Source organism: Lemur catta, chromosome 12 (assembly GCF_020740605.2).
Source record: "Lemur catta isolate mLemCat1 chromosome 12, mLemCat1.pri, whole genome shotgun sequence".
In the NCBI taxonomy this organism is placed as follows: domain Eukaryota; kingdom Metazoa; phylum Chordata; class Mammalia; order Primates; family Lemuridae; genus Lemur; species Lemur catta.
Genome location: NC_059139.1, coordinates 54707842 through 54732902, shown reverse-complemented (window position 1 = coordinate 54732902; position 25061 = coordinate 54707842). Strand labels below are relative to the sequence as shown.

Genomic DNA, 25061 nt, shown 5'->3' with positions numbered 1-25061 from the left:
TTTCCAGGCTTTAAGCCACTTCTTGCAAGGAAAAATATTCAATTCTCAACAAGCTGTGGAAAATGCCTTTTGAGATTTCATCTCCACTCACTCTCCAGAGCTTCTTCACTGGTGGCATAAACAAGTATTGTTAAGATGGCAAAACTGTGTCCACAGTTTAAGTTCATACTTTGATTAATTGTACTGCTTCTTGTTTGAGATATAATAAACTACACTTTGATTTGAAATCGTACATTTCATATTTAATGACCTAATGCTTTCTCAAAGCTTAAAAATGACTGTCAGCTCCTCTTCTCTAAATATGCAACATTTTATGGTTGAGTAGTACTCCATGATATACACATACCATATTTTATTAATCTACTCATGTATTCATGGGCACTTGGATTGTTTCCACATCTTTGTAGTGAAAAACAATGGTGAACTAATATCTTTTGTATTATCCTGGATGGAACTGGAGAACCTTCTTCAAAGTGAAGTATCACAAGAATGGAAAAACAAGCACTGCATGTAGTCACCACTAAATTGGTAGTAATTGATCAACACTACGTGTACATATAGAAATAACATTCATCCTGCGCCAGGCATGTGGGAGGGGGTGGAGGGGATGGGTAAATTCACACCTAATGGGTGCGGTACACACTTTCTCAGGGATGGGCAGGCTTGTAGCTCTGACTCAGGCCGTGCAAAGGCAATATATGTAACAAAAGTGTTGTATCCCCGTAATATTCTGAAATTAAAAAAAAATACAACATTTGATGAGCTTCTTTTAGGTTGGCAAAAAATGTGCTTCTCCAGAGTTATGCTCCACTATAAACATAAATAGTCTGCAAAAGCGTTGCAACCAGCTATCTGATTCACTTGGTTTTTGTGGTTACAGCCATATGCTACTTGCCTCAGCAGGGAAATAAAGCTCTTCAGTGTTCACGACTTCAAAAATTGTCATTCAGTATGACTTTCTAGACATGCAGGAGATATCCTACAATTCAAAAATTTTAATAATAATATTTCATTTAGTGTTAATATTTTCTGAGTGCTTAATATGTGACAGACACTATTCTGGGTATTTTGTATGCATGAACTCTTTTCATCTATAAAGCCCTTAAGTTACATTTTATTAGTATTGACCTTGAACAGAAGAGGAAACTGAGGCACAAAAAGGTTAAATAAATCTCTCAAGACTACATGACTAGGAAATGGTGAAACCAAGGTTCAAACCTAGGCCATTAGTCTCCAGAACTCAAACAATCAGTACATTTCCTATACCACTAATATCTAAAATACTCTTTTCTATAAAATTATTGTTTGCAAAATGTTGACCTAATGTCTACTTTAAGCATACATATCATACAGCAACATGTTCTTTTTCTTTCAGGTCCCTGTATTCCTAATCCATGCCATAATGGAGGAACCTGTGAAATAAGTGAAGCATACCGAGGAGACACATTTATAGGCTATGTTTGTAAATGTCCTCGAGGATTTAATGGGATTCACTGCCAGCACAGTAAGTTATTCATAGTCATTGTTCTTTTATTATTATTGATTACAGAGTATACAAGTCATTGTCATTCTTGTTTGGAGTAGAATCGTAGAATCTTAGAGCAGCAAAGCGCTCTAGCATTTGACTAACGCTACTTTTTCCCCACTGAGTACGCCATGTTCACAGCTGAGGACTCCTAGACTGTGTTTCAATCCTCACAGTGGCGAGGTGGGGCTAGTGGTCTTCTAGTCTTTTTGATTATTGTTCAGCCATACTTGCAAAACATTGTTCTTTATATTAAACTGATATCTGTCTTTTTCTTTTATACTTGTCCTAAAGCTACATTCTTCAAGCTTTCCCAAAATTATTCTGATGATTACATTCAGAGATGATGACAAGAAAAAAAAAACACTGCTCACCTTGACCTTAAGCCAGTTTTCTCCTTCTTACTTGTTGACATTTTTAGTGTGAACATCTTAGAAAGTTCAACAAGAAGTATGTTATCTGCACTTCTTTCTTTTATCCCCTTTCTTATTTACCCTGGAAAGTTAAACAAAGTAGGCCCACTTGTGATGATTTCTTCTAAGAAGCAGGGCTAAATATAAATGCCAAATGAGTTTGGTGTGGGCTCCTCTCCGCTGTAGGTGTTCGGCAAGTAGCGAGGCTACAGTGGACTCAGCTATCAGGGGAGTTTCTTCAAGGGCTTGCCACATATGAGCAAGTCTTGAAGGAAGAATAGGATGTTGATAAGAGGGAGGGGAATGGCTCATGGTAGGAAGAATGGGAAGGGAATATGTAAGCTGTGAATACTACACTGATGGGTAAATCAATGCTGTAAAGAATGACAAGGCAAAATCGGGTATGTCAGCTAGAACCAGATTTCCAACCACCAGCAAAAAACATAGAGTACGTCCTGACTCTGAGACTTTGGGAGCATCTTGTACTTTTCTGGAAACTTGCCATGGCCAGGAATTTCAAGAATTTTTGTAGAAGCTGTTATAGTACATGGGCACTTAAGCTTTTTAAAACTGGCACCTAAACTGCTTATAATAATTGTCTCTAAGAGCTAACTAAGACCACCAACAAAGCAATGAGAGGCTACTGATTTTTCTCATACTGGGTCTGGAGGCGCCAAGGCTGGGTGTCCCTGACAGTAGCATTACTATGCAGCCTTCACACATGAACACTTCCACATAGCCCTGGAAAAATAGATAGGGGCTCAGAATCTTGGCTGCCTTGACATTCACTTAATCCCATGAACAGAATATTACTAATTCTTCCATATAGAACCTTGTGATATGGTCTCTTAAGTGGTGCTCAGAGAAAGACTGTCTGGCATGCCCCTGAAGCCCCTCAATTCTGAGCTGCTTTTATACAGCACACACACTTACAGAGGATTCCCCTGAAAAAAGAATAGGATTTCTATGATGGGATGTTCTCCAGTGTTCAGAGACAGGCCTTACATGCAAGGTCAACCTAAGTTCGTTTTTTTCTATGGCGCAGGGCTCCAGGAGGGAGAAGGTAAGAGTATAAAAAGGCAGATTCTTACTGTTAGAAGAAATCCTCAAAGGGTTTAGAAGGACAATATTTTGAAGACATGTATAGACTCCTGATGTCACTTAAATATTTCACATTTATTAACCCTCCTACCTGGAACTACTGTTGAAGTCAGAGTAAAGTTGGGGCCTGCCCCTTAACCAGCAATTGGGAAATTTTAAATCTTAGTTCTAATTAATGATATCTATACGTTAATAGAAAGTTCTTTTCGCATCTCTGAGCCTTGTTTTCTTCATATGGTGAAGGTCAGTTTAGTTTCTGTTATCTTTAATGGACAAGAAGCCCCCATTGAAGACATCAGGTCATTTGTTTGTCCCAATGTAAGCGAGGTTTCTCTGGGAAGGTGTTTCTGGATGAATCCACCTGCCTCTGACACCATCACGTGATTGGCTGTGAATTCTTTCTAGAAAACCATCAGGTTTGGGGAGATAGAACAAATCATTTTTGTCCTCATTCACCATGGTGAGACATCCAAGTCTTTTGTTTCTTACCCTTATACCATGCTCAAATAAGCTCATAAATCCACATCATTTTGTTAAATTTCAAGGTTTACTTTGAAGTACAAAGAAATCCTTCCCCTTAATATACCCGCCCCCCAACAAACACACACACACACACACACACACACACACACACACACACAAGATCTTAAACCTTTATTAGGAATTGCAATGAGAAGCCCCAGGCTAACAGATTCGATTCAGAACTGGGGTATTGTAGTCTAAACCATCTGATCCCTATTTTCTGAAGTGCATCGTTATTGAAAAAAACAAGAAAACAGAAGAAAAAGGACTGGATTTGGAATCAGAAAGCTGGATTTGAGACCTGACCTTTACAGTTATTGGATAAGTGACCTTGAGACAGTCACCTGATCCCTTTTCAATTGAAGACATATAAATTGAGGAATTGAACTAGAAATAGATGGTCTTGGGTTCATATGAGCCAAGAGGGTATTATGACTAAATAGGTAGCTTACTCACTGTACAAAGGTTAGCAAGCCTTCCTCTTGATAGGTGAAATTGTGAAGGATTATATATTGGGAAAGCAGATTTAGAAGTGCTGGGAGCCCTGAAAGCTTCTTCAGGTAGAAGAACAGAAAAAAACACTTCTTTAATCCCTTGCAAGGATTGCTAGGTATTTGAGTTTGTTTTTCACAGTGGTATTAGTAATAGTTTTATGAGCTAGCTATTCTCTGGAACCTTGTTACTCAAGTTGTAGGCAAGCATCAGCATTGTTTGGAAGTTTATTAGAAATGCAGATTATCAGGCACCACCTCAAGTCAACAAATTCAGAATCTGTATTTCAAAATGATCCCCAGTTGACTCTTACACATGTTGAAGTTTGAGAAATACTTCATAAGGCTTTCAATAGCCAAATGTGCTCATTATATAGAATTAGCAACTTCTACATTCAACTGAATAACATTAGATTATAGGCAAAATATTTATTAGGCTTTGTAAAAATCAAAACTATACTGAAAATCAATAAAAATGAGCAATGTACCAACGTAGTGTGAACATTTCATTTTGAAAAAGAATTTTTAAAAATCCTTAAGACAGCCATATGCGAGGGGTGATTAATTTAGTTCTGTATGACAGAATAGTAACTAAATATCTTTTGGAATATAGCTAGACATTTAAAGAACTTTAATTTTTATGATACAGTGTAGTTAATAGGTTTTGTTTAATATGTTCCAAATTAGAAAAATTATTTCCAGGGCCAGCATTAATGTTACCTACATATGTTTTCAAAATGTTTTTTGGGATTTTTTGATTTATAAACTTTTTTTTTAGAGCAGTTTAGGTTTATAGAAAAATTGAGCAGAAAGTACAGAGAATTCCCTATATCTCTCCCCCTACATAGTTTCTGCTATTATTAACATTTTATATTGCTGTGGTATATTTACTATAATTGATGAACCAATACTGATACATTATTGCTAAATAAAGTCCATAGTTTACTTTAGGGTTCAATCTTTGTATTGTATAGTTCTGTGGGATTTGAAAAATGGGTAATATCGTGTGTCTGGCATTACAGTATCATACAGAATAGCTTAACTGACCTAAACATCCTGTATTATTAATTAAACATCCCTTGTTAATCCTTTCCTGCTTCCCTCCCAACCCTTTGTAACCACTGATGTTTTTACTCTTTCTACAGTTTTGCCTTTCCCTGAATATCATATACTTGAAATCATACAGTCTGTAGTCTTTTCAGACTAACTTATTTTACTTAACAATGTGCATTTAAGGTTCTCCCATGTCTTTTTAGGACTTAATAGCTCATTTCCTCTTACTGTGAATAATATTGCATTTTATCCATTTATTATTATATTCCATTTTATGGAAGTATAAGACTTTGTTTATACTTATTGAAGGAAATCTTTGTTGCTCCCAATTTTTGTCAATTATGAACACTCAATGTGCAGGTTTTTATGTGGACATAAGTCTTTAACTCATTTTTCCTAACTAGTAGTGCATTTTCTGGAATGTATGGTAAAAGTACGTTTTGTAAGAAATTTCCAAGTGGCTTTCCACGGTGATCATTTTGTCTACTCACCAGCAATGAATGAGGGTGCTTCATTTGCTATTGTTAGTGTTTTGGATTTTAACTATTACCTATGCTTTTTATGGTGATGAAAGTAACATGAGGTTATAATTTTATATGAATAACAATGATTGGCATTGGCTTTTATATAGAATTATCAAATTACACATGTTTTAAAATGCTACAAAATAATGTGAAACACACGTGTGTGTGTGTGTGTGTGTGTGTGTATGTGTAAATTATAGATTGAATTGAATACGAAGATAGTCTAGACTTGGTTAGAATTCTGAAAGGCATTTTCAAGGAAGTGGTTTTCTTCTGGAAGCTGCATTTGGGACTGGCCAGAAGTGATCATATTTTATTTGTTGCCTAGTAACAAATCTAATGCCTTAGGGAAAGACTGTTTCTTCATTCTCCGAACTCTTTGCCTGTCTTCCCATTGAAGGCATCCTGTGCATTCTTCCCTACCTGTGCATAGCTCCGCAGCCTTTGATTCTTTTTAAGAACAAATTTTCTTGGTTGCAACTCTTCAAGGAAGAAGGGATGATCTAGGAGCCCACTAAGCACTGAAAGGAGGACTATTTTAAAGAAGTGGCCCATGTTATCACATTATCTCAAGATAAAAAGCTTCCTAGTCCTTTTTACCTCAACAAAAGTTGGTCAGAAAAACAGAATCTAAAATTTGCCTCTTTGTATATTCTGCTAACCATTGTAAACCAGTTTGGTCTTGATTTAAATGATTGATTAATGGATGCATGCATTCAACAAATATTTCTTGGGATCATGAGCCAGTTTCCTTTTGTAACTTGCATATTTCACTTTTCTCAGAGTTAACCAATGATATTTGCTGTTTTGTGATTATTGCTAATTGGATTAATTACATATTTGGCAATTATGTGCTTTCTCTGGTATATTGCCGTTGTCAAGCATGCAGACAGACTCCTGGTCCCATTTCAGCCCTACTGAATCAGAATTTTTGGTCGGTGCCCTGGATCTAGTTAAAGGCACCCCTATGATCCTTAGGTACACCAAATTTAAAAACCACTGGCTTAAAAAATAACTATTTACCTTCAGTCTCAAAATTATACCAAAGGAACTATGCTTTTAGGGGAAGAATTCTGGTTTATACCTGGGTTTTTGACACAGTTCTGTCTTGATCAATTGATGAATGGCCAGTTAACACTTAATGGTTTGTGCCGGAGGTTTCTCATCCAGTAGTTCAATGCAGTTCAACAAGCACTTACTGATACTTCACAATGGATTATGTGCTAGAAATAATATTTCTACGAAAACTGGAATTAAAATCCTTTGTCCTGTTTCCCTAAGTAGGTATTTGTTAGGATCAGATGAGGTGTTGCAGAACATACTTTACAAGTTTTGAAAAGTTAAATATGCCTAATGGACTAAAATTTTAAAATATAATGGGGTTTCCTACTGGCTTTTAATTTTTCTCTTCCCTTAAAATATTTTAATTGTAATTTTTTAGAAAAAACAGTTGTGTAATGGGGTGGGGGAGGCTCAATAAGTGGCTTTATGCTTTTCAATAAAAATTCCTCTCTTAACGTTATTACCTCTGATAAGTAATTCTTTTTTTTAAAACACTCTTTATAATTTTAATGTGATGGCTTCTTTGTTTTAGCTTTACCCCTAGTAAATCAGTTTGCCCTAATAAAGCATTTGCTTCAAAACTGTTTGAAAAGTTTTACCTGGAGTTATTATATTATGGATACCGGCAAACTATATAACTATACTGGCTAAATAAAGACCTCTAAGGAGACTTCCAAAATAGACTTGTCTCCAACCCCAAAAGCTTTCAGAATGAAGTTGAGATTCCAAATTTTCCTACTCACCAATAACTTTACAGGTCAATGTGAGCCACATTATCAGCCAAAGCGTCTCAAACTTGGGGTGCATGTGAATCATGTGGGAATCTAGATTAGTATGTAGATTCCTTTTGCCTACCCATAGAGGTTCCAATTTAATAGATCTAGTTTTAGACCCAGGTCTGACTATTTAACAAGTGTCCCAGTGAAAGTGATGCAAATGGTTCTAGAACTCTGTTTCTTAACCTTGGCTGCACATTAGAATCACCTGGGGCCCTATAAAAAAATAGTGATGCCTGGCTCCCACCCCAGAGATTCTGACTTAATTTGTCTGGGGTATGGTGTAAGCATTAGGAGTCTTAAAACCTCCCCAGATGATTCTAAGGTGCAACTAAGGCTGGAAATCAGTGTTCTAGAACCACACTAGGAGGAATTATAGTGCCTTAAAGAAACTAAATGGAGAAATACTCAAAGAGAAACCAAGCTTATGATTCATAATTATATTCCCACACTATATGTGTAATTGTATAACCTTAATTAATTCAATCATTGTTTAATATGATGTAAATTATCTTATACCAAAAGCTCCTAACTTACTGAAAGAATTAGGCCAGAAAAAGATATTAGCTTACTTCTCTTAAAATTTGTTATCCCTTAATCTATCTGTAGTAGCCAGAATCCCAAGGCATTTTTATTTTCTTCTTTTCTCCTTTGGCTGGAAACCAAGAAAGAGCATTACCCTGACAGTCATATATAATATAATGGATATTTCCACTTTCACTATTCCAATATAGACATTGGAATATTTTACTGCAGAAATCACAAATGCAATGAAATTGATTTTTTGCAATGAAATACTTAGATTTTTACAAAACTCAGAATATTCGGAAATTGCTACTTTAGATAACAAAACATTCTTTCTTTTCTGTTGTTTGTTAAAAGAAATTTGGTTGCCAGCAAAATGAAAAACTCTGAGCAAAAATATGTTAAACAAATATTGCCAGAAGATTATACTCATGAAGGCAGTGTGTTTATACTAACAGGCCTGAGCTTCTTGAACTCATGATTTTATGAAGACTGTCTCCAAAAATAGAGACAGAATCACAAATGCAGTTTAAAAGAATTTGTAGATAATCCATATTTTTTAGCCCTTCCAGCCTGGGCTGATGTTAAGATGGATTTCCAAATTACTATTGCTTTTAGCTATCATCATCCAAATAAGTTGCTCAGTTAGTACATCGTTCTCCTCTAAAGTCTTCCCCAGCCATGTCAGGAAATAATTTACTTATTTACACATTTGATTAAATATTTCTTGAGAATTTACTTACTATTTTTCCAGGTTGCCATGTGTGCTTAGAAATGAGCACCAGCTCCCTGACTCAGCTGCTGGTCCCACCTTGGGCATAATGCTAAGGGCAGGCTATGCTGTTCTCTGCTGGTGGCCACCTGGCCAACTGAAACTACACATGATCTGAAGAAACATCTGGGAAAGTCTAGCCATTTTAATAACATTGGGTCCCACTATGGTCTTCTAGTTGGAAACCTCTGTAGCTTTTTCCAGAACCTTATAGATCCCTTTGTGAACACAGTTGCTCAGCCTTCCTGCCCTAACTGATCTTTCATTCAGGGCTCAGATACCTCAGGCCAGTTGAGAGACAGGCACTATGGCCACACCTCTCTTCTTCTCATCTCTACTGTCTTTCCCAGGAAGCTATTTTGCAGACTCATTTCTCCTCAGTCAGTTATAAAAGTATAAGCACCGTGTACATAGAACTAAACCTCAATAAGGACCTGAAACTCACTTATCAACAGATATATATTAACTTTTTACTGTGCCGAGCGCTGCTCAGGATACTGGGATATAGCACAGAACCAAAATAATCAAGTCCTTGCTGTCATATGTCTAAGGGGGAAAAGGATAATAAAAAATATGACACATGCATTACCATGCAGCCCAGCAGTTGCACTCTTGTGCATTTATCCCAGAGAAATAAAAAGGTAGGTTCACATAAAAGCCTATACATCGATATTCATAGCAGCTTTATTTGTGACAGCCAAAATCCAGAATTTGCCCAGATGTCCTTCAATAGGTGAATGGTTAAGCAAATTGGGGTATATACATACCATGAAATACTTGCTACTCAGCAATGAAAAGGACCTATTGATACATACAACTATTTAGATAAATCTCCAGGAAATTAAGCAGAGAAATAAGCAGCCAATACCAAGAGAGTACCTACTCAATGATCCATTTATATAATACTTTTGAAATGTCGAAATTTTAGAAATGGAGGACAAATTAGTGTTTTCCAGATGTTAGGGAAGGGAAGGAGATGAGTGTGGTTATAAATAGGCAATGTGAGGTATCTTTGTGTTGCAACTATTCAGTATATTAACTGTGATGATAGATACACAAACCTACATATGTGGTGAAATTTTATACTGCTAATTACATACACATACATCAATGTAAGGAAAACTGGAGAATCTGGATAAGTTTGGCATATTGTAGTAATGCCAATACTTTGGTTGTGCTCTTATACTGTAGCTTACAAAATGTTAACTATTGAGCGAAACTGAGTAAAGTGTACAACAGATCTTTTTGTATTACTTTTTTTCAAATGGATGTGGATCAACAATTATCTCAATAAAAAATTCAATTAAGGCCGGGCGTGGTGGCTCATGGCTGTAATCTTAACACTGTGGGAGGCCGAGGTGGGAGGATCGCTCGAAGTCAGGAGTTTGAGACCAGCCTGAACAAGAGCGAGACCCCGTCTTTACTAAAAAATAGAAAGAAATTATCTGGACAACTAAAAAATATATAGAAAAAAATTAGCCGAGCATGGTGGCGCATGCCTGTAGTCCCAGCTACTTGGGAGGTTGAGGGAGGAGGATTGCTTAAGCCCAGGAGTTTTAGGTTGCTGTGAGCTAGGCTGATGCTATGGCACTCTAGCCTGGGCAACAGAGTGAGACTCTGTCTCAACAACAACAACAAAAAATTCAATTAAAAATTTAACACAGTAATGTATAATATCAAGTACTGATATATGTTATAAGGATAGGGACTATGGAACAATGCAGTGCAATTTTAGAGCATAGCCAAAGAAGTTTTCTCCCACCAAGTAACAATTAAGCAGAGATGTGAATGAACTCAGGGGGCCAGGCATGTGAGTCACAGGGAGGAGCAAGTTCTAGCATCTGAAGTTGGGTATGTGTTTGGAGCATTGTGAATGATTAAGAAAGGGGACAGAAAGGAGGCCTGAGTAGTAGTCAAGGGCCAGATCATGTAAAGTGTTATAAGCTATAGTGAGGATTTGTTATTTTATTGTATTAATACTTGTGGAAGGGTACTGTTGGAGGGTGGAGAGCAAAGGAGTACATGAACTAACTTCTGTTTGGAGAATGACTCTGGCGGCTGGTGAAGAATAGGTTCAACTGAGGGCAAGAGTAGAACCTTTGGGACCACCTGAGAGATGATAGTGATTTGCAGCAAGGTAGCAATGAGGACTTGGTAGGATCTGAACAATGTTCAGATTTGGAAGGTAGTTTGAAGCAGATTACAGTCAGCATCATAAATATTTGTGGGAGTTTTTTGCTAATGAATATCAGTAGCATTATAATTACTTCCTGTCTTTACCTAAGTTCTTACTGTAGACTTGGGCAGTATAATATACTGTTCTTACAATTTCCAGTATGCCTTGTTATTACCATTGTTATTCTAGCTTTCAACAGCATCATTAGGAAAGAATCTAGAATTTTAAAGATAAATACATAGATATGTATCCACATGCATATATGTTCATACATATATATACAATGTCTTAAATATATGTGATGCTATTTAAGATGTTAAATTTTGATATTTTTAAAGGACTCATAAAATTGGTTGCCTTTAGATATGTCGTGTGTTACTTTATCTTTCACATTAATTGAGTCATGATAGTTTAATGCAGTATATTTTAAAGAAAACGTTACAACAAAAATGTGTAAATCAAGACTAATACAATTACGTACTAAAATACAATTATATTTTGAAAAAGAAGACGTCATTTACATTTGAATGGGAAATCTGGAAATCACAATTGGGTTCAGTATATATTTACTAATGTCAGCCTTTAAAATGTGACTTGATTGATTTTGCTCTCACTGTTCTTGATTTATTTTGCAATCATCCCATACCCTATAAATTTAGAGAAATTTAAGGAAACCTATTCTCTGGAAATAAATAGGCTTAGATATTCAGGAAATTTTAATCATTTTATAAGTTACATCTTAAATTAGAACATTTCTAAATGAGAATTTTTTCCCGCCTCAACTGTCTGAATAAGGCTCTTTTAGAAGTAAAGGAATTTCTTCTTTTTCTAAAGAAGATGAGTACAATTTATTTGAACAATGAAGGACACAGTTGTAAAGGGAGTTGAGGACTTAAATGTAGAAGAGACCAAACTTCCATTCCTCCTATGCTCTTGACAAGTCATACCAACTTGAACCAATGATTATACCGAGCTCCTTCATCTTTAATATAGAAATAACAGGACCATTTGCTTACTCTCAGGTCCCATTTGATGATGTCCAAGCAATGTAATGTATGTGAAAGCGTTTTGTAAAATTAGAAGTTCTTTACTCTCATAAGCTATCATTATTTCTATGATTTGTTTTCAAAATACTTTTTTAAATCATGGCAGAAAAAATTAATACTAAAATAAAATGAAAATAAACACTGATTTTATCTGAGCTAATTATGCAGCAGAAAGGATGGAAACACTGGATGCCTCAATATAAAAAGTAAGGTCTTTTAATTGAGAGTGCACATGTTCTCAATAGCTGGGGTGAGAGGTAGGGAGAGAAGCTGGGGGTTGGGGGAAGAGAGAGACAGAGAAAGAGAGAGAGAGAGAGAGACTGACTGAGGGAAGAAGGGGGGAAACCCACGGGTTCTACTGTTCTAGCGCTCTGCTTTCTAGGAAAACTCCATAGAAGAGTTATTTATACTCAATATCTCCTGTATGATCCATGATTAGTTTAAGACTATATATTTAAGATATATCCAGAGTCTAATCACCTCTTAACAACCTTCACTTCTTCCCTAAGGCACCATTACCCTAAATGACATGCTGTTAAGGATTTTCCTGTCCCTAGTTTCACTCGTCTCTAGTTTATTCTCAAAACAACAGCCAGAATGAATCTTCTTAAAACATATATCATAGTAAGTCATTTCTGTGTTTAAAAACCTCCATAGTTTCCTAATGCATTTGCAGTAGAATCCTAAGTCTTTATAGTGATCAAAAACACCTGATGTGCTCAGTTCCTGTCCATCTCTCTTGACCTTCTATCCAACTAAGCTCCACAATACTTGCCCACTTTCCTTTTCTTTTTAGATCTTGGCTCAAGTGATAATTTTCCAGAATGGCCTTCTCCAACTAACTTAAATAAAATGATATTTCGTAACACCTTTATCCACCATCTCTTTACTCTCCATCCCTCTTACCTTTATTATTTTTTAGCACTCCTCACCACCTGCAATATTATATATTTATTTTTTATTGTTTATTTCCTTTTTAGAAAGTAAGCCTCTTTTCTAGAGCAAGGACTTGATTTTGTTATGTTTTGCTGTGTTCACTATGCCTAAAAAGTATATAGTTCCTAGTAGGTGCTTGATAAATATTTGTTAAAAAATAAATGAATGAATGCACCAGTAGTCTGTTAACCAATAAATCAATTAGTGTATTATTATATCTAATAACACTCCATCTTCCATGATATTAAGCTTTGTGAAAGACAAAAAAAACCAAAAAACAGAAAACCTCTTAAATAGTATATGCCTTTAAGAGCTTATGAAATTTGTGTGAAGAAAAATAGTACTTTAAGGAGAGTTCTACAGCCAAATAAGTTTGGCAACATTGAACATTATCTCCTCTTTTTGGAGATTGTCAGTGTTCATTAGTTTACTGATGGCTCTGAGAAGCTCTGCAATTTATTGTATAAAGAATACTAGATAAATAATTGTTACATAGTTCTAAAAACTTGTTTAATATTCTTTAAGTCAATTACCTGGAAGAGATAGGAGTGGCAGTGGCATGGAAATCTCAGATAGAGTGTTTAATCATTATGCAAAGGAGAGAGGGCAGATGGAAACAAAGTGAGGTGGCATCATGAGAAGGTGAGGGAGTTATTGTTAAATGATTTAAATATGTAGGAGGCAAAGGTGGGGTGAAATTGAAGGTTAATGCAGGGTTCCTTTGCATTTGCACATGTACATGTTTTAATACAAATGCATACTAGGAGGATCAGCCACCCACAAGTACCTGTCTACAAGCATTTATTCAGCACTTAAAATTGTCCCCAAAAATAGTGATTATGTTAATGTTGCCTTGAATGTGGTGCCTTCCTTTGTCTGAGAGATGAAGGAGAGATGAGCAATGCTTTCCATCATGATTATCTAGAGAGCTATTTGCCACTTTTGCTGCTAGGTGCTGTGCCATTATTTGTGGTTTACATTCAGCACACTGTTTCTCTTTGAGTCACTTTTCTTCGTATATCTTTAGTTCATTGTCAGCTGCTATTTCCCAGTTGTGTATGCCTTAATGCTGCATTTCTACAGAGTGAACCGAGGGCTTTTGTGAGCTACATTCTTGCACCCAAGGCAGTGAATCTTTCAAGAGCAATGTTGTAACACAGGAGCTAGCAACACTTAAGAAAGGAATGCAGCACAGGAATTCCACTCATGAGAGGAAAGAGACCCTGACAACCTGCTGTCACAAGTAAAAGGTAACCACAGTAGAGGGTGGTTTTGTCACAGACCAGATGGCTCTGAATATATGTCCTTCCCAGAACTGTGCTAGGTATATAATTACTTTCCTTACAGAGCTCTATACACCATCTGGTAGAAGAAAGGTATATAGGAACAACTCAATGCAAGTATCAGGGTTGATTTTATGAGAGAGTTGTCCTGGTTCTTTGGTTTCTTGCTTGGAAAAATCACAAGCAGGGCTGGTGCCACGGAGTGATGACAGACATGGAGCAGTTCCACACAAGCAGTTTTATTACAGGAAACAGGAAGCTTTACAAAAGCGAAAGTAAAGTGAGACTATGTTCCAGAAAGAATGGATCTGTCTCCAAAGTGAAGACTCTGAGTTTAACAAGATTTCCCCTTTTTATGTTGCTTTCCTAAGTCTCTGTTAAAGTGGGGGTGGAATATTCATGATTTTCTAAGAAAGGAGTGGAGAATTCTTAGAATTGATACCCTTCACTTTCTGTCCTTACAAGGCTGGCTCCAGAACTGTCATGTCACCAGGGGCTGTGATTTTTACCATGTTAATGTATGTCAGTTAAGGAAAGGTTACCTTTGGCCATAGGCTTCTAACTTCTGCACATGCTCCAGGTAGCGAAGAGTCCCTAACCTTAAGTTCCTGTTGTTGTGTTTTTTTTCCCATTGTTATTGGTCCCAACCCTTGGCCCTAGACCACCCCTATATCACCTGCCCTGCCACCTGTAGGCCCTTAGTTCTACCTAACAGCAAGGATCCTGGATTTGTCTGGCCATCTACATAAATACCATATAATCTAGTATGGATTATAAAATATTTGAGAGCAAGAGTCTATCTGTATGTTTTCTCTGCATTTTGCTAGCAAGAAGCACAGTTAGGGACATCAGCTACATCATCTGAACCTAATCTCTTGCCAAAATCTGGCCCTGGCCTAACTTTCCTAATTTATTTTCATTTTCACCTTTATATACAGAATGCCTCCTAGAAGTTAGCCACTTTCCATTCCTCCTCCAGCTTCCTTAATTTCCCATTATACTCCCCTGCTGATGTACTTTCTGGAGCTGGAAAAGCCCTTTCCCTTATTTCTCATCCATAACACAAGGCCCAGATCCTCCATGAACATTTCCAAGATTCCCACTCCTTCCACGAGCAAGAAAGTACCCCTACTTTCTACCTTACATGGCACTTATTTCTTCATTCCTTCTACCGTGTTTTGTATTTATTTGTGTATTTCTCATTACCTCAGGTAGCTTAAAGATATTTCTGCCTGAGTCATCCTTGATTTCTGATCATAACCTAGAATTATGATTTATACATAGTTGGTAGTCAAAATATATTTGCTAAGTAAATGAAAAAATGAAGGAATAGTCAGAGCTCAGTAAATACTTGCTTATTGTTTGACTACCAGAACAGAAACCTAGACACTATCATGGTGAATTGCAACAGAGATCATTGCAATTGTTTTGTCTCTTGTGCTATACCTTTGGGGTTATTTGCCCTTGCTTGGCAGGTTTATGTGGTTGTTTTTCATACATAGTTATCCCCTTATATCTTAAGATCCTTGGTACATGGTAGGTGTACTATAAATATTTGTTGAATGAATCAATGCAAAGATATCGGTTATCAGCATATTATTTATATATTTTATTTAAATTCAAGGAAGCACATATTTACTGTTTTTACAAGGTACAAGGATACTCCATGTTATCAAGAAATGAGAACTATGAAAGCAATTTTGCCTGGTATAGACAATAATCAAATTCAGTAAGTATCCTATCCTAAGTTCCTATTTCTCCCACTCCACTGTATAGCTTAGGAGATCTATTTCTATTCTTAACTATCTTGATTTGTAGGGATTTTACTGTAAATTATTTTAACTGACTTGTGGAAAAAGCAGGATATATATTAAAAATAAATAAGTATTTTAGTTTCTTCCCAATTGGCTCTGCATATGTAATGAGAGGATCACAGCACAACATGTACAGCAATAAAGTCCCTTATGGACAACTTCAGTGGTCCAAGTTGGCCTCCTTAGAGGCAGACAGTTACTTGAAGTTTCTAAGGAGCTATGTATAAATGATTCACCATAATTAAATAGAGTAAGCAATAGAATCCATTTAGAAGTTGATAAGGTATTATTCTGATAACAGTATGGATAGTATTTTCCAATATAATCATTTATTGTGTCTTCATTTAAGATGAAGTTCATTGAACTGAATGGCCATACATGTAGATTTCTTTTGCTAAAACTTGTGTACATCTTTCTATTTATAAAAGATGACATAATGTCTGTGTTAAGACATTATTATTAATACTACCATTACCCTAAATTATAAGGATGGATTGACTTGGAATCACTGATTTTGATTTTTATTTAAAATCTTTTAAATCTGGTTAGATAAATTTCTGGACTATCAATGACTTTTTTTTTATGAAGTCATCTGAGATATCTAGATATTTTTTGCATAGATGTTCTTATATGTTAAAAATTAAACAAACATGAAATTGCTTTATTTCCTTGGGGTAGTTTAAGTCTTAATTGGCTCTATTTTGTAATTGGTATCTTAAACTCATAGGAATACAAACTTATTTCAATTTCTCTTTAAGTGTAGTCTTATAAGAATATAAATGACATTTTTGTATGAGAAAATAGTCTTTTTCTTTCCTCTTCAGAGCAATTGAATTAAGGAAAATATTTTTTGCCAGCTATCTTTCTGCTGTAGTTTATGGCCTGCAATTCTCAAATGGTTTAGAGAGTATATTTAAAATGAAACTCTTGGTCATTTCCTGTTTTTCAGAAACTTTGAACATGAGCTGTTTTTGTCATCTGAAAGTAGAGTCACTCTTTGAGGTTCAAATTTCTTGTTCAACTTTTATTTATAAAGCTTTTCTGAAGTACAAAACTCCAGAACCTTGGTGGATTTCAAAAGCAAACCATCTTTTTTCCCCAAAATATTTCCTTTCAAAATAACAAGACTGATACTAAGGATGCTATTACTAATAAAATAAAATAGGGACTGTGGGGAGGACAGAAACACTAAGTTTTTCCTTTTATTGTGTATCATGATGTCTTATATTCAGTTACATGTGGACTGGTGTTTGAATGCCTGCAGCGAAAGTCCAAAGACAAGAGGCTGTGGTTGATGCTGCCCTTGCCTGGTACAGAGCAAGGGCAGGGAATTGTTTGGGGAATGGACTACAATTCTAGAGTATGTGTGAAAAGACAGGGAAAGAATGTATGTGGATTTCCTGTGGGCCAGATGTGGACTTCTCAAAACCAAGCAGCTCTGTTATCTTAGGAGGGATGGAGCCCAAGAGGAAAGTCCAGAGAAGGTCCCTGACCTACCAGCATTGGAGGTCCAAGGGAAACCCAGAGACAGAGCATAGTGGCCCATCAGAGAAGGCAGCTAGAGGTGAAGAATTCCCAGTATTGAAATATGAAAAACCCTCAAAATTGCACCAGGAGGGAAAAGGCCACAATCACACACCTGCCAAACCCAGGGGTCACCGATGCCATGTTTCAACCTATCAAGGAAGACTTATATCTCATCTACTCAGATATTGGAAATTTCAGAACATAGCTAGAGAGTGGAGGATGATATGGAATGAGAGAGAATATGACCCGAATGAACTCACTTCCCAGCTCCTTCTTTAGACACTGCCAGGAGAGACCCCTGCCCTGGATCTCACATTGGAGATCTTGCTCTGGGCTTCTTCTGAATCACCCTTCTCCATGGGGCAAGGAGTGCGTGGACACTGGGGAACATACCCACCTGGAGACATAATCGCCTATCTAGACCATGTTCAGGGTAATATGGGCCGTAGAGTATTCTGCCCAAATGGCACCCAGCACAATTCCTGGGCTTATGTGGGCCTTTTCTCTGTATCTGTCCTCTCATGGATACAATGTGTCACTAGTGTACACACCCCTGAGCTCAGTGACATGCCATAGGGTAGCTGATTGCTGTATGGAAGAAACAGATCTTGAGTGTTTGAGCTGGGGGTATCCATAGAGAAGGGTGGATTGAAATCAGTGTTTCACATGGTCTTTACTTTATTTTATGGAACTCTGAGGTTTCTGAGAATTCTAAATTCAAACTTAGTCTTCCACATTGTCAGAAAGGTAGGAGACATGTGTTTAAAATAATTTATTAGTCTTATTCACAATTTTTAACTATTTAGACCTGTAAGAGAGCTGCCATTTTGACCCAGACTCTGCAGTTATTAGGAGAGGGCCTACTTCTTCCACAGTGCAATTTTCCCAGCTTACAGTAGGATTAAGTTGGGGAAGAGAAATTCTAAATTGGATATCATCATGGACTTTTAGATGCTATGAAATTGCACTTATTTTAGTACATAAGATACAAGTGACTGTTTATTAACTGAAAATAAGCTAAGGGGATTTTTATTACCTAAAAGTAACTGGAAAAATGATGGAAGCTGCTTCAATACTTCATTCAGGGATAAGTAGAAACAAATATCTAGTATTAGGTACAGGACTTTGTTTTGTTTTTTTATCTGATAGACTGAAAAACTCTTTGGTTAATAAGGAATCCAGTGTGCATTTTTTGGTTTGGGTCAATCCTTCCCTTACAGTCATGCTATGATCTTACCATCTGTCCAAGATATCTAGAACTGAGTAAAGGTTTAGTCATAACAAACCCAGGTTTTAAAAAGGCATTCATCCTGAAGCTAGCCAAAGACATGTTTTCTTTTTCCATCCTTATTTTTGGAATACCTCATTAGATTTAAAAGGCTTGAAATAAGAAAAATCTAATTCTATCAAACATTAGTTATTCTCTAGGAGTTATAAATATTTCAGCTTGGTTTTATGCTTAAAAGCAAATAGGATGTATTTTAAATCCCTAGATCTATGTTCCTAGACACTTATAGAGTAGTTGTTTTCACATTGGGATGCATATACCTCAGAAGAGTGCAAGAGACAATCCTCTGGGAGGTGGGAAGAAAATAGGGGAACTTGCTTTTATGTTTACTTTTTGATAACAATTACATACACTATGTACTACTATTTATCACAGGGATTTGCAGAGGCACGTCACTAGAGTCATCTGTCAAAAGGACACCAACCAGTACAGAACTTCTGAAGGAAGAGTAGGAGTTCTAAAAAGCCATGCACTTTCAGTACAATGTGTCTGTTATGTTATCTATTTAAAATTAAATTAACCCTCATGAAATCCACAAATGGCCTGAAAAGAAATCTATGGAAAAATTTCGGAATGAAGAAAATACCAATAATCCAAGCAGAGAAGAAAATAGCTAACATTTCTTCTCCTATTATGAGCTAAACTCAAAATGTTATGAGATAAAGCAGTGTCAAACTAATCATATCTAACAGGAAATTGGCTCCCCAGATTGAAATTATCAGTATGATGCATAATAATATGTGTTTGCATCCACCATTATTATTCACTAGTTCACCCAGAGCGAATACTGTTTTTATGCTTTGAAATATGAGTTGATGATAATATAAAACCATTGCAATTGGAAGATGCTTTAAAAATGGTTATTGCAAATTTATCTCATTCTTTTTGAAATTTATATTTCCTATGTACATTGTATAATGAACATAATATATTTATTTAGTAATAATATGTATCACTTATAAATTCTTAACTATACATTTATTGGAAGTACATGCCACAATCAGAATTTTACTATAAGAATGTATGATCGAATGTTTTGAGACCATAGTTAGAATGGACTAGTAAGTATTTGAAAAATTTGAAAAAATTTTTTGAAAGAAAAAAAGTACACCATGTGAGCTCATGTAAGCTTGAGCTTGTAAGAGTAACCAATAAATAAATGTCTTATTATATTTACATTAACCATTTCTTCTGCTGCTAGCTTACACTAAAGACATCATTTTCCACCTACAAACTTGTAGTCTACTTATGATTATTGAAAAAATACAAAACCTCAATCAGAGAGTTTTATGCAGCCCTAGGAAAAGTGCCTGTAACAATGTCTGTTCCCTGGCTTTCATATAGTGGTTTAAGATGAGCTAATTCATAAATGCACTGTTTATTTATAATGTATAGCTAGTTGTCTTTAGCTTTTTTATTAATGGAAATTTCTAGCCATTAATTTGTATTGTAGAGTGGCAGATAGTGGATGTCTGGAGATGCCTGTGGCTAAATGATTCCACTTGATTGTACATGTATGGGCAATGGTACTATCATTAAAATATAATAAAAATATGCATTGTTTCTTTTTATTGTTCAGTTTGTTCTATTGTTATAGGCACCGCAGGGAATAAATTTATGGGTTTTATAATGAATGAGTTTGTGGGGACATAAAATGATTATAGATATTTGGAGGAGTAGAGTATGATTATTAGATCAATACCCTCTTTGTTAAGAATGGAGCTGAAACACAAAAACATGAAATTACAGAATTGAATTCCTTGACCCAAGGTTTCAAATATTAAACACCTTGTTACTGAAGATGAGAGAATTTATTACAAATACATTTTTTTAAGTAAAAGTAATTCTAAACATCTTAGGATGAAGGGTTTCAGGACATAAAACCAAAGATTTTTATATGTATATGTTTTTCTATTTTTAACTATCCAATTTTACCATGTAATTGAGGGATAAATAGTAAATAGATACAAAGCTTACTTTTATAATAAGGTAGTACTATCCACTACATAACTGGAATATAAATGTATCTTGTATATGCTAGAAGCACTTTAAAATTATGTTTTAGTAATCGATGTATTTCTGTGTTGATGTTCTGAATGCTCTTTCATCTTCCAGGTATTCTATTTTGTAGCATAATTCAGGGCATGTCTCTGAAAAAAACCTGACATATTTACATATGTATGAATGCAGCTGAATTTCTGTGTGTTTTGCTAGTGGGAATTGGATAAATTATTTTCCCAGTATTCACTTTAATTTCCTTCAGTGCAGATACTATTCTTCAAAATACCAGAGCAGTGTTCACTTTGAGAGTTAAGAGGTAAATTGGTAAGACCCTTAAGGTTACCTGTTTTTTGTGAATTGGTGGGTAAAAGTAGAGAAATGAGAATGCCAAAATATTACTTGACTCTGTTTGATATAATTGATTGATTTGTAAACCAGTCAGGTTTTAATTTATTTTTGCTTTCAGTCACTTGGACAGCTGGTTTTACAAATTTTTAAAATCTTTTCTGATATGTAATGAAGGTTGTTGTGCCTAACACTTTTGTCGGTATGCTATTTTAATGCTTTAAGTATATGCAGCATGCTGCTTCGTTATAGGAACACTTCTTTGTTCAGTATTATAATATATTCTATCATTGTCTAGAAAATTTCAGAAAAAGCCACTTTTATTGCACCAAAATATACGATATTCTAAGTCCGAATAATGTTTACCTCTCATCCAAATATTTATGCATTTAGTACGTTATGCATATAGCTATCTAAATGCTATTATTTTTAACTTATATTAGATCTCTGCAAAAAGTAAGCAAAAGAGAAAAGCAAATTTACCAACAAGAATTTAGAAGGATTAAAAATACTCATTACCTTCTTCTGTATCATTGTCTCCACAAGCTTGTTACAATGATCACATAGATTGGTAGCTTTACTACTGTTAGGGACAGAGTTATATTATATGGGCAGATAGAAAGGCTCCAAGAAATTGATTTTGAGAAAACGTAGAAGCAGACTTTATAATTAAAAGAATATTTTCAATGTGCAGAATGAGAAAACAATGCCAGAAACTATGTGTGTAGATATATACATACATATTATATAATATATATGCAAATATAAATAAATACATATATATGTGTATATATTTTTAATTGAAAAAAATTAAGCTTTCTGTCTCCCATGGCTCCCAACCTCTTTCTTCATCTTAGTTCTTTGTAGCAGTTTAAATATTATTTATTGGATTTCTTAATTCACATCTGGAATATATATAAAACTGTTTCAGAATCAATGATGTGAGTAAATCCTCCACTTCATTTTAAAGAAGGAACCAAAAGGTTATATAGAGATTCTTCTCAATTACTCTTGAACTTTTTAATGGAAATAAAATGGTAGAAGAAATGTTATTAGAGCTTTATTCAGAATCACTATTCTTTCTTTAGTTCTAAGGAGATTTTTTTTAAAAAGTGTGGATCATAGTTAATTTCTGGAATAAAAATATTTAATAAAGAAGGCACTGGAGAAGGAAGAAGCCCAGCTGTGTCAATTACCTGTACTTGGTAGTAAGTATTCTGATCTGGTATCTCAAGTGTTGAAAGACAGATAAAATAAAATGAAGAAAAATGTTATCTAGTGGATGCTAAATTTACAAAAACAATAACTTCTCTTGAAGCTTTTTTAAACAATCTCTGGGATCAACATTATTGCTCTCACAGGGAATATACTCTTCTGTAACTTTACTGAGCAATCAGAAGAAATGATTTTATGTTTGGGGCTGCCACCCCTCCTAGAAGGCTGTCACCTTCCCTAGACTGCTGTCTTCAAGTCAAGAGACTGGCAGGAGGTTGGTTTCCAAGTGCTAAAATTCTCTTAATTAGCAATCTTGGAATAAATGGCAAACATTTTAGTTAAAATTTTGGATACCCTAGTGGACTGTCTCCTTCTTTTCTTCATAAATATTAAAACATATATTTAAATTTAGGCTTTCAAGATGGCAGACTGAACATACGTATTTACCATCCTTTTATTCTCAAACCTCAATGGAGTGACAGTGAATATTAAATAAAATAAAAATAGATAATGAGTTTTTAACGATCTAAAAATAGTGAGAGGGACTATTAGTACCCCAGTGATTTTTGACATTTCCAGATGAAGGAATATAGAGTCATGTTAGTAGAGAAGGGAACCCAGAGCCTACATCTCTGGCTTGGAAAAGTTTAAAATGTAAGTAGGGGCTCTTTTTTGCCTATTGGAAAGGGTCCAAGCTAGGAGTACAGAGAAAAGAGTAGACAGAAAGGTTAGTTAATTAAAAGTTCTCTTTGGAACAGCTGCCCCAGGTACCCTCCTCTTCCCTCCCCTATATCCCTCCTGCATACGAAGCTTGATTTCCAAGGCTAAAACCAGAAAACTGGTGTCTACAAACATTAAGAGTTCCTAGAGGAGAGCTTGGGTTCCTAATGAGGAAATTGACAGCACTAAAACCATATTTTGCAAGATGGGGGTAACATTACTACCTATTCCCTGCCTGTGCTCCCCATACTTAGAAGTTGCAGTCAGTCCTTCCATGTAGGAGAAAAGTTTGTTGGTGAAAAGAAACCTATAAAAGTACTGAATAAACTACCCCAGTTAAATATATGAATCAATAGAGTCTTTCATTCATGTAAGTAGGCAATCAAAACTCACCAGACATTTTAAGTAAACCACATAAAGCAGAAGATCCAAAATGAACATATTAAATAACTGATGCAAGAGGAAGCAAGTGTGATTCATGGAACAGAGGCCTCTTAAAACATCTTAGTTAGGAGTATAAAGAAAAGCTTATATTCATAAAACAAGAATATGGTATATATTACTGTATGCCACTTTGAATAAGAGTTCATGGTTATGAAAAATATGATTGAAGAATTTTTAAAAAATAATTCAGTAGGAGGTTAAAGTCAGAATAATCATCCAAAACTTATATCAAAATATTTTAAAGATGAAAAATATAAGATATATACTTAACAAACACAGATAATTCATTTAAGAAATTCAACACAGGAATAATTTTGTTGTTCCAGAGAAAACAGAGAGATTGGAAGCAATAATGAATGAGTCTTCATGTTGAAATAAATTCATGGGTACTAACATGATGAATGAAAAGCAAGACATTTCTAGACAAATTCTAATGAAATCTGGGTATAGAAAAACCCCCAAACCCCTAAGAGATGTAACAGGTTAACTCAAATGAAGAAACAATTATATTGGTCTTAAATGTCTCAGGTAGCAACCATATATATTAGAAGACAGTGAAAAAATTAATGTACTATAACTTTCTGGGAATAAATGAATTTAAAAATAGACACATAATACCAGCCAAACCTAATTCAAGTGTGGGGACAATTTTTAAGACAAAACCTCAAAATAACCTTTTCCTTACTCCTTTCATGAAAATTACCTGGAGATATTTTATGGCAAAGGAAAGGAGGATGTGAAAAAGTAGAAACCTAAGATTCAAGAAAGAGTAGAATAAGCCCAGGTGGACAAAGAATAGAGGGTTCAGGATGTAGTTTGCAGCCACCTGGAAAACAATCAGCTCACCTCAGCACAAGAAATCAGAGGGCTCCAAAAGAATGTCTTCAAGAATCACAGGAATACATTTCAATAAAAATATGGAAAAATGGCAAGCATATGTTGAATACATTTTTACTTCTCTTAACAAGAAAAAACAAATATTCCAGAAACAAATTTAAAAACTCTGTAAATATGAAGCATATAAATGTGTTTTAATTTTAAACAATTGAGTGCCAGGCGCACTGTCTGGAGAATGAGAACGGACGCGCTTGGGACTCTGACTCGGGGGGATGGGCGGGACATGGACAATGTATATGACCTAAACTTATGTACCCCCATGATGAGCTGAAATAAAAAAAAAAAAATTGATAAAATATATCAAAAGGAAGTCTGTTTGACTGTGATGCTAGAACAGTCTCCTTAGTGTGGCACATTTCTGGTGAAGCACAATGACATTTTTCTACTTGGTCTACAGTAAATGATATTTATATAATTATTGTTTAGTAAATCCTCTCATTTTTCAACTTTTACAATCAATTGAAAAACTGAAGACATTGAAGATTTACTGTACAGATGACATTATTGCCTCAGTTCTTCACCCCTCCCTATATTCTCAACCTTTTATGACTTCAGAATTGTCCTATAGAGGAAAGCATATTTCTCTCACCCTTTCACTTTGGGTT

At 35.3% G+C, this 25061-nt stretch overlaps 1 protein-coding gene across 2 annotated transcripts in view; it reads left to right on the top strand.

The window, feature by feature from the left end:
* The window catches only part of EDIL3 (EGF like repeats and discoidin domains 3), a 388195-nt gene that overhangs the window by 191288 nt on the left and 171846 nt on the right, over positions 1-25061 (top strand). For both annotated transcript variants that reach the window (XM_045565716.1, XM_045565717.1), the window contains one exon: positions 1376-1504. In XM_045565716.1, the coding sequence (XP_045421672.1) occupies positions 1376-1504 (129 nt within the window). The remainder of the gene's footprint in view (positions 1-1375; positions 1505-25061) is intronic.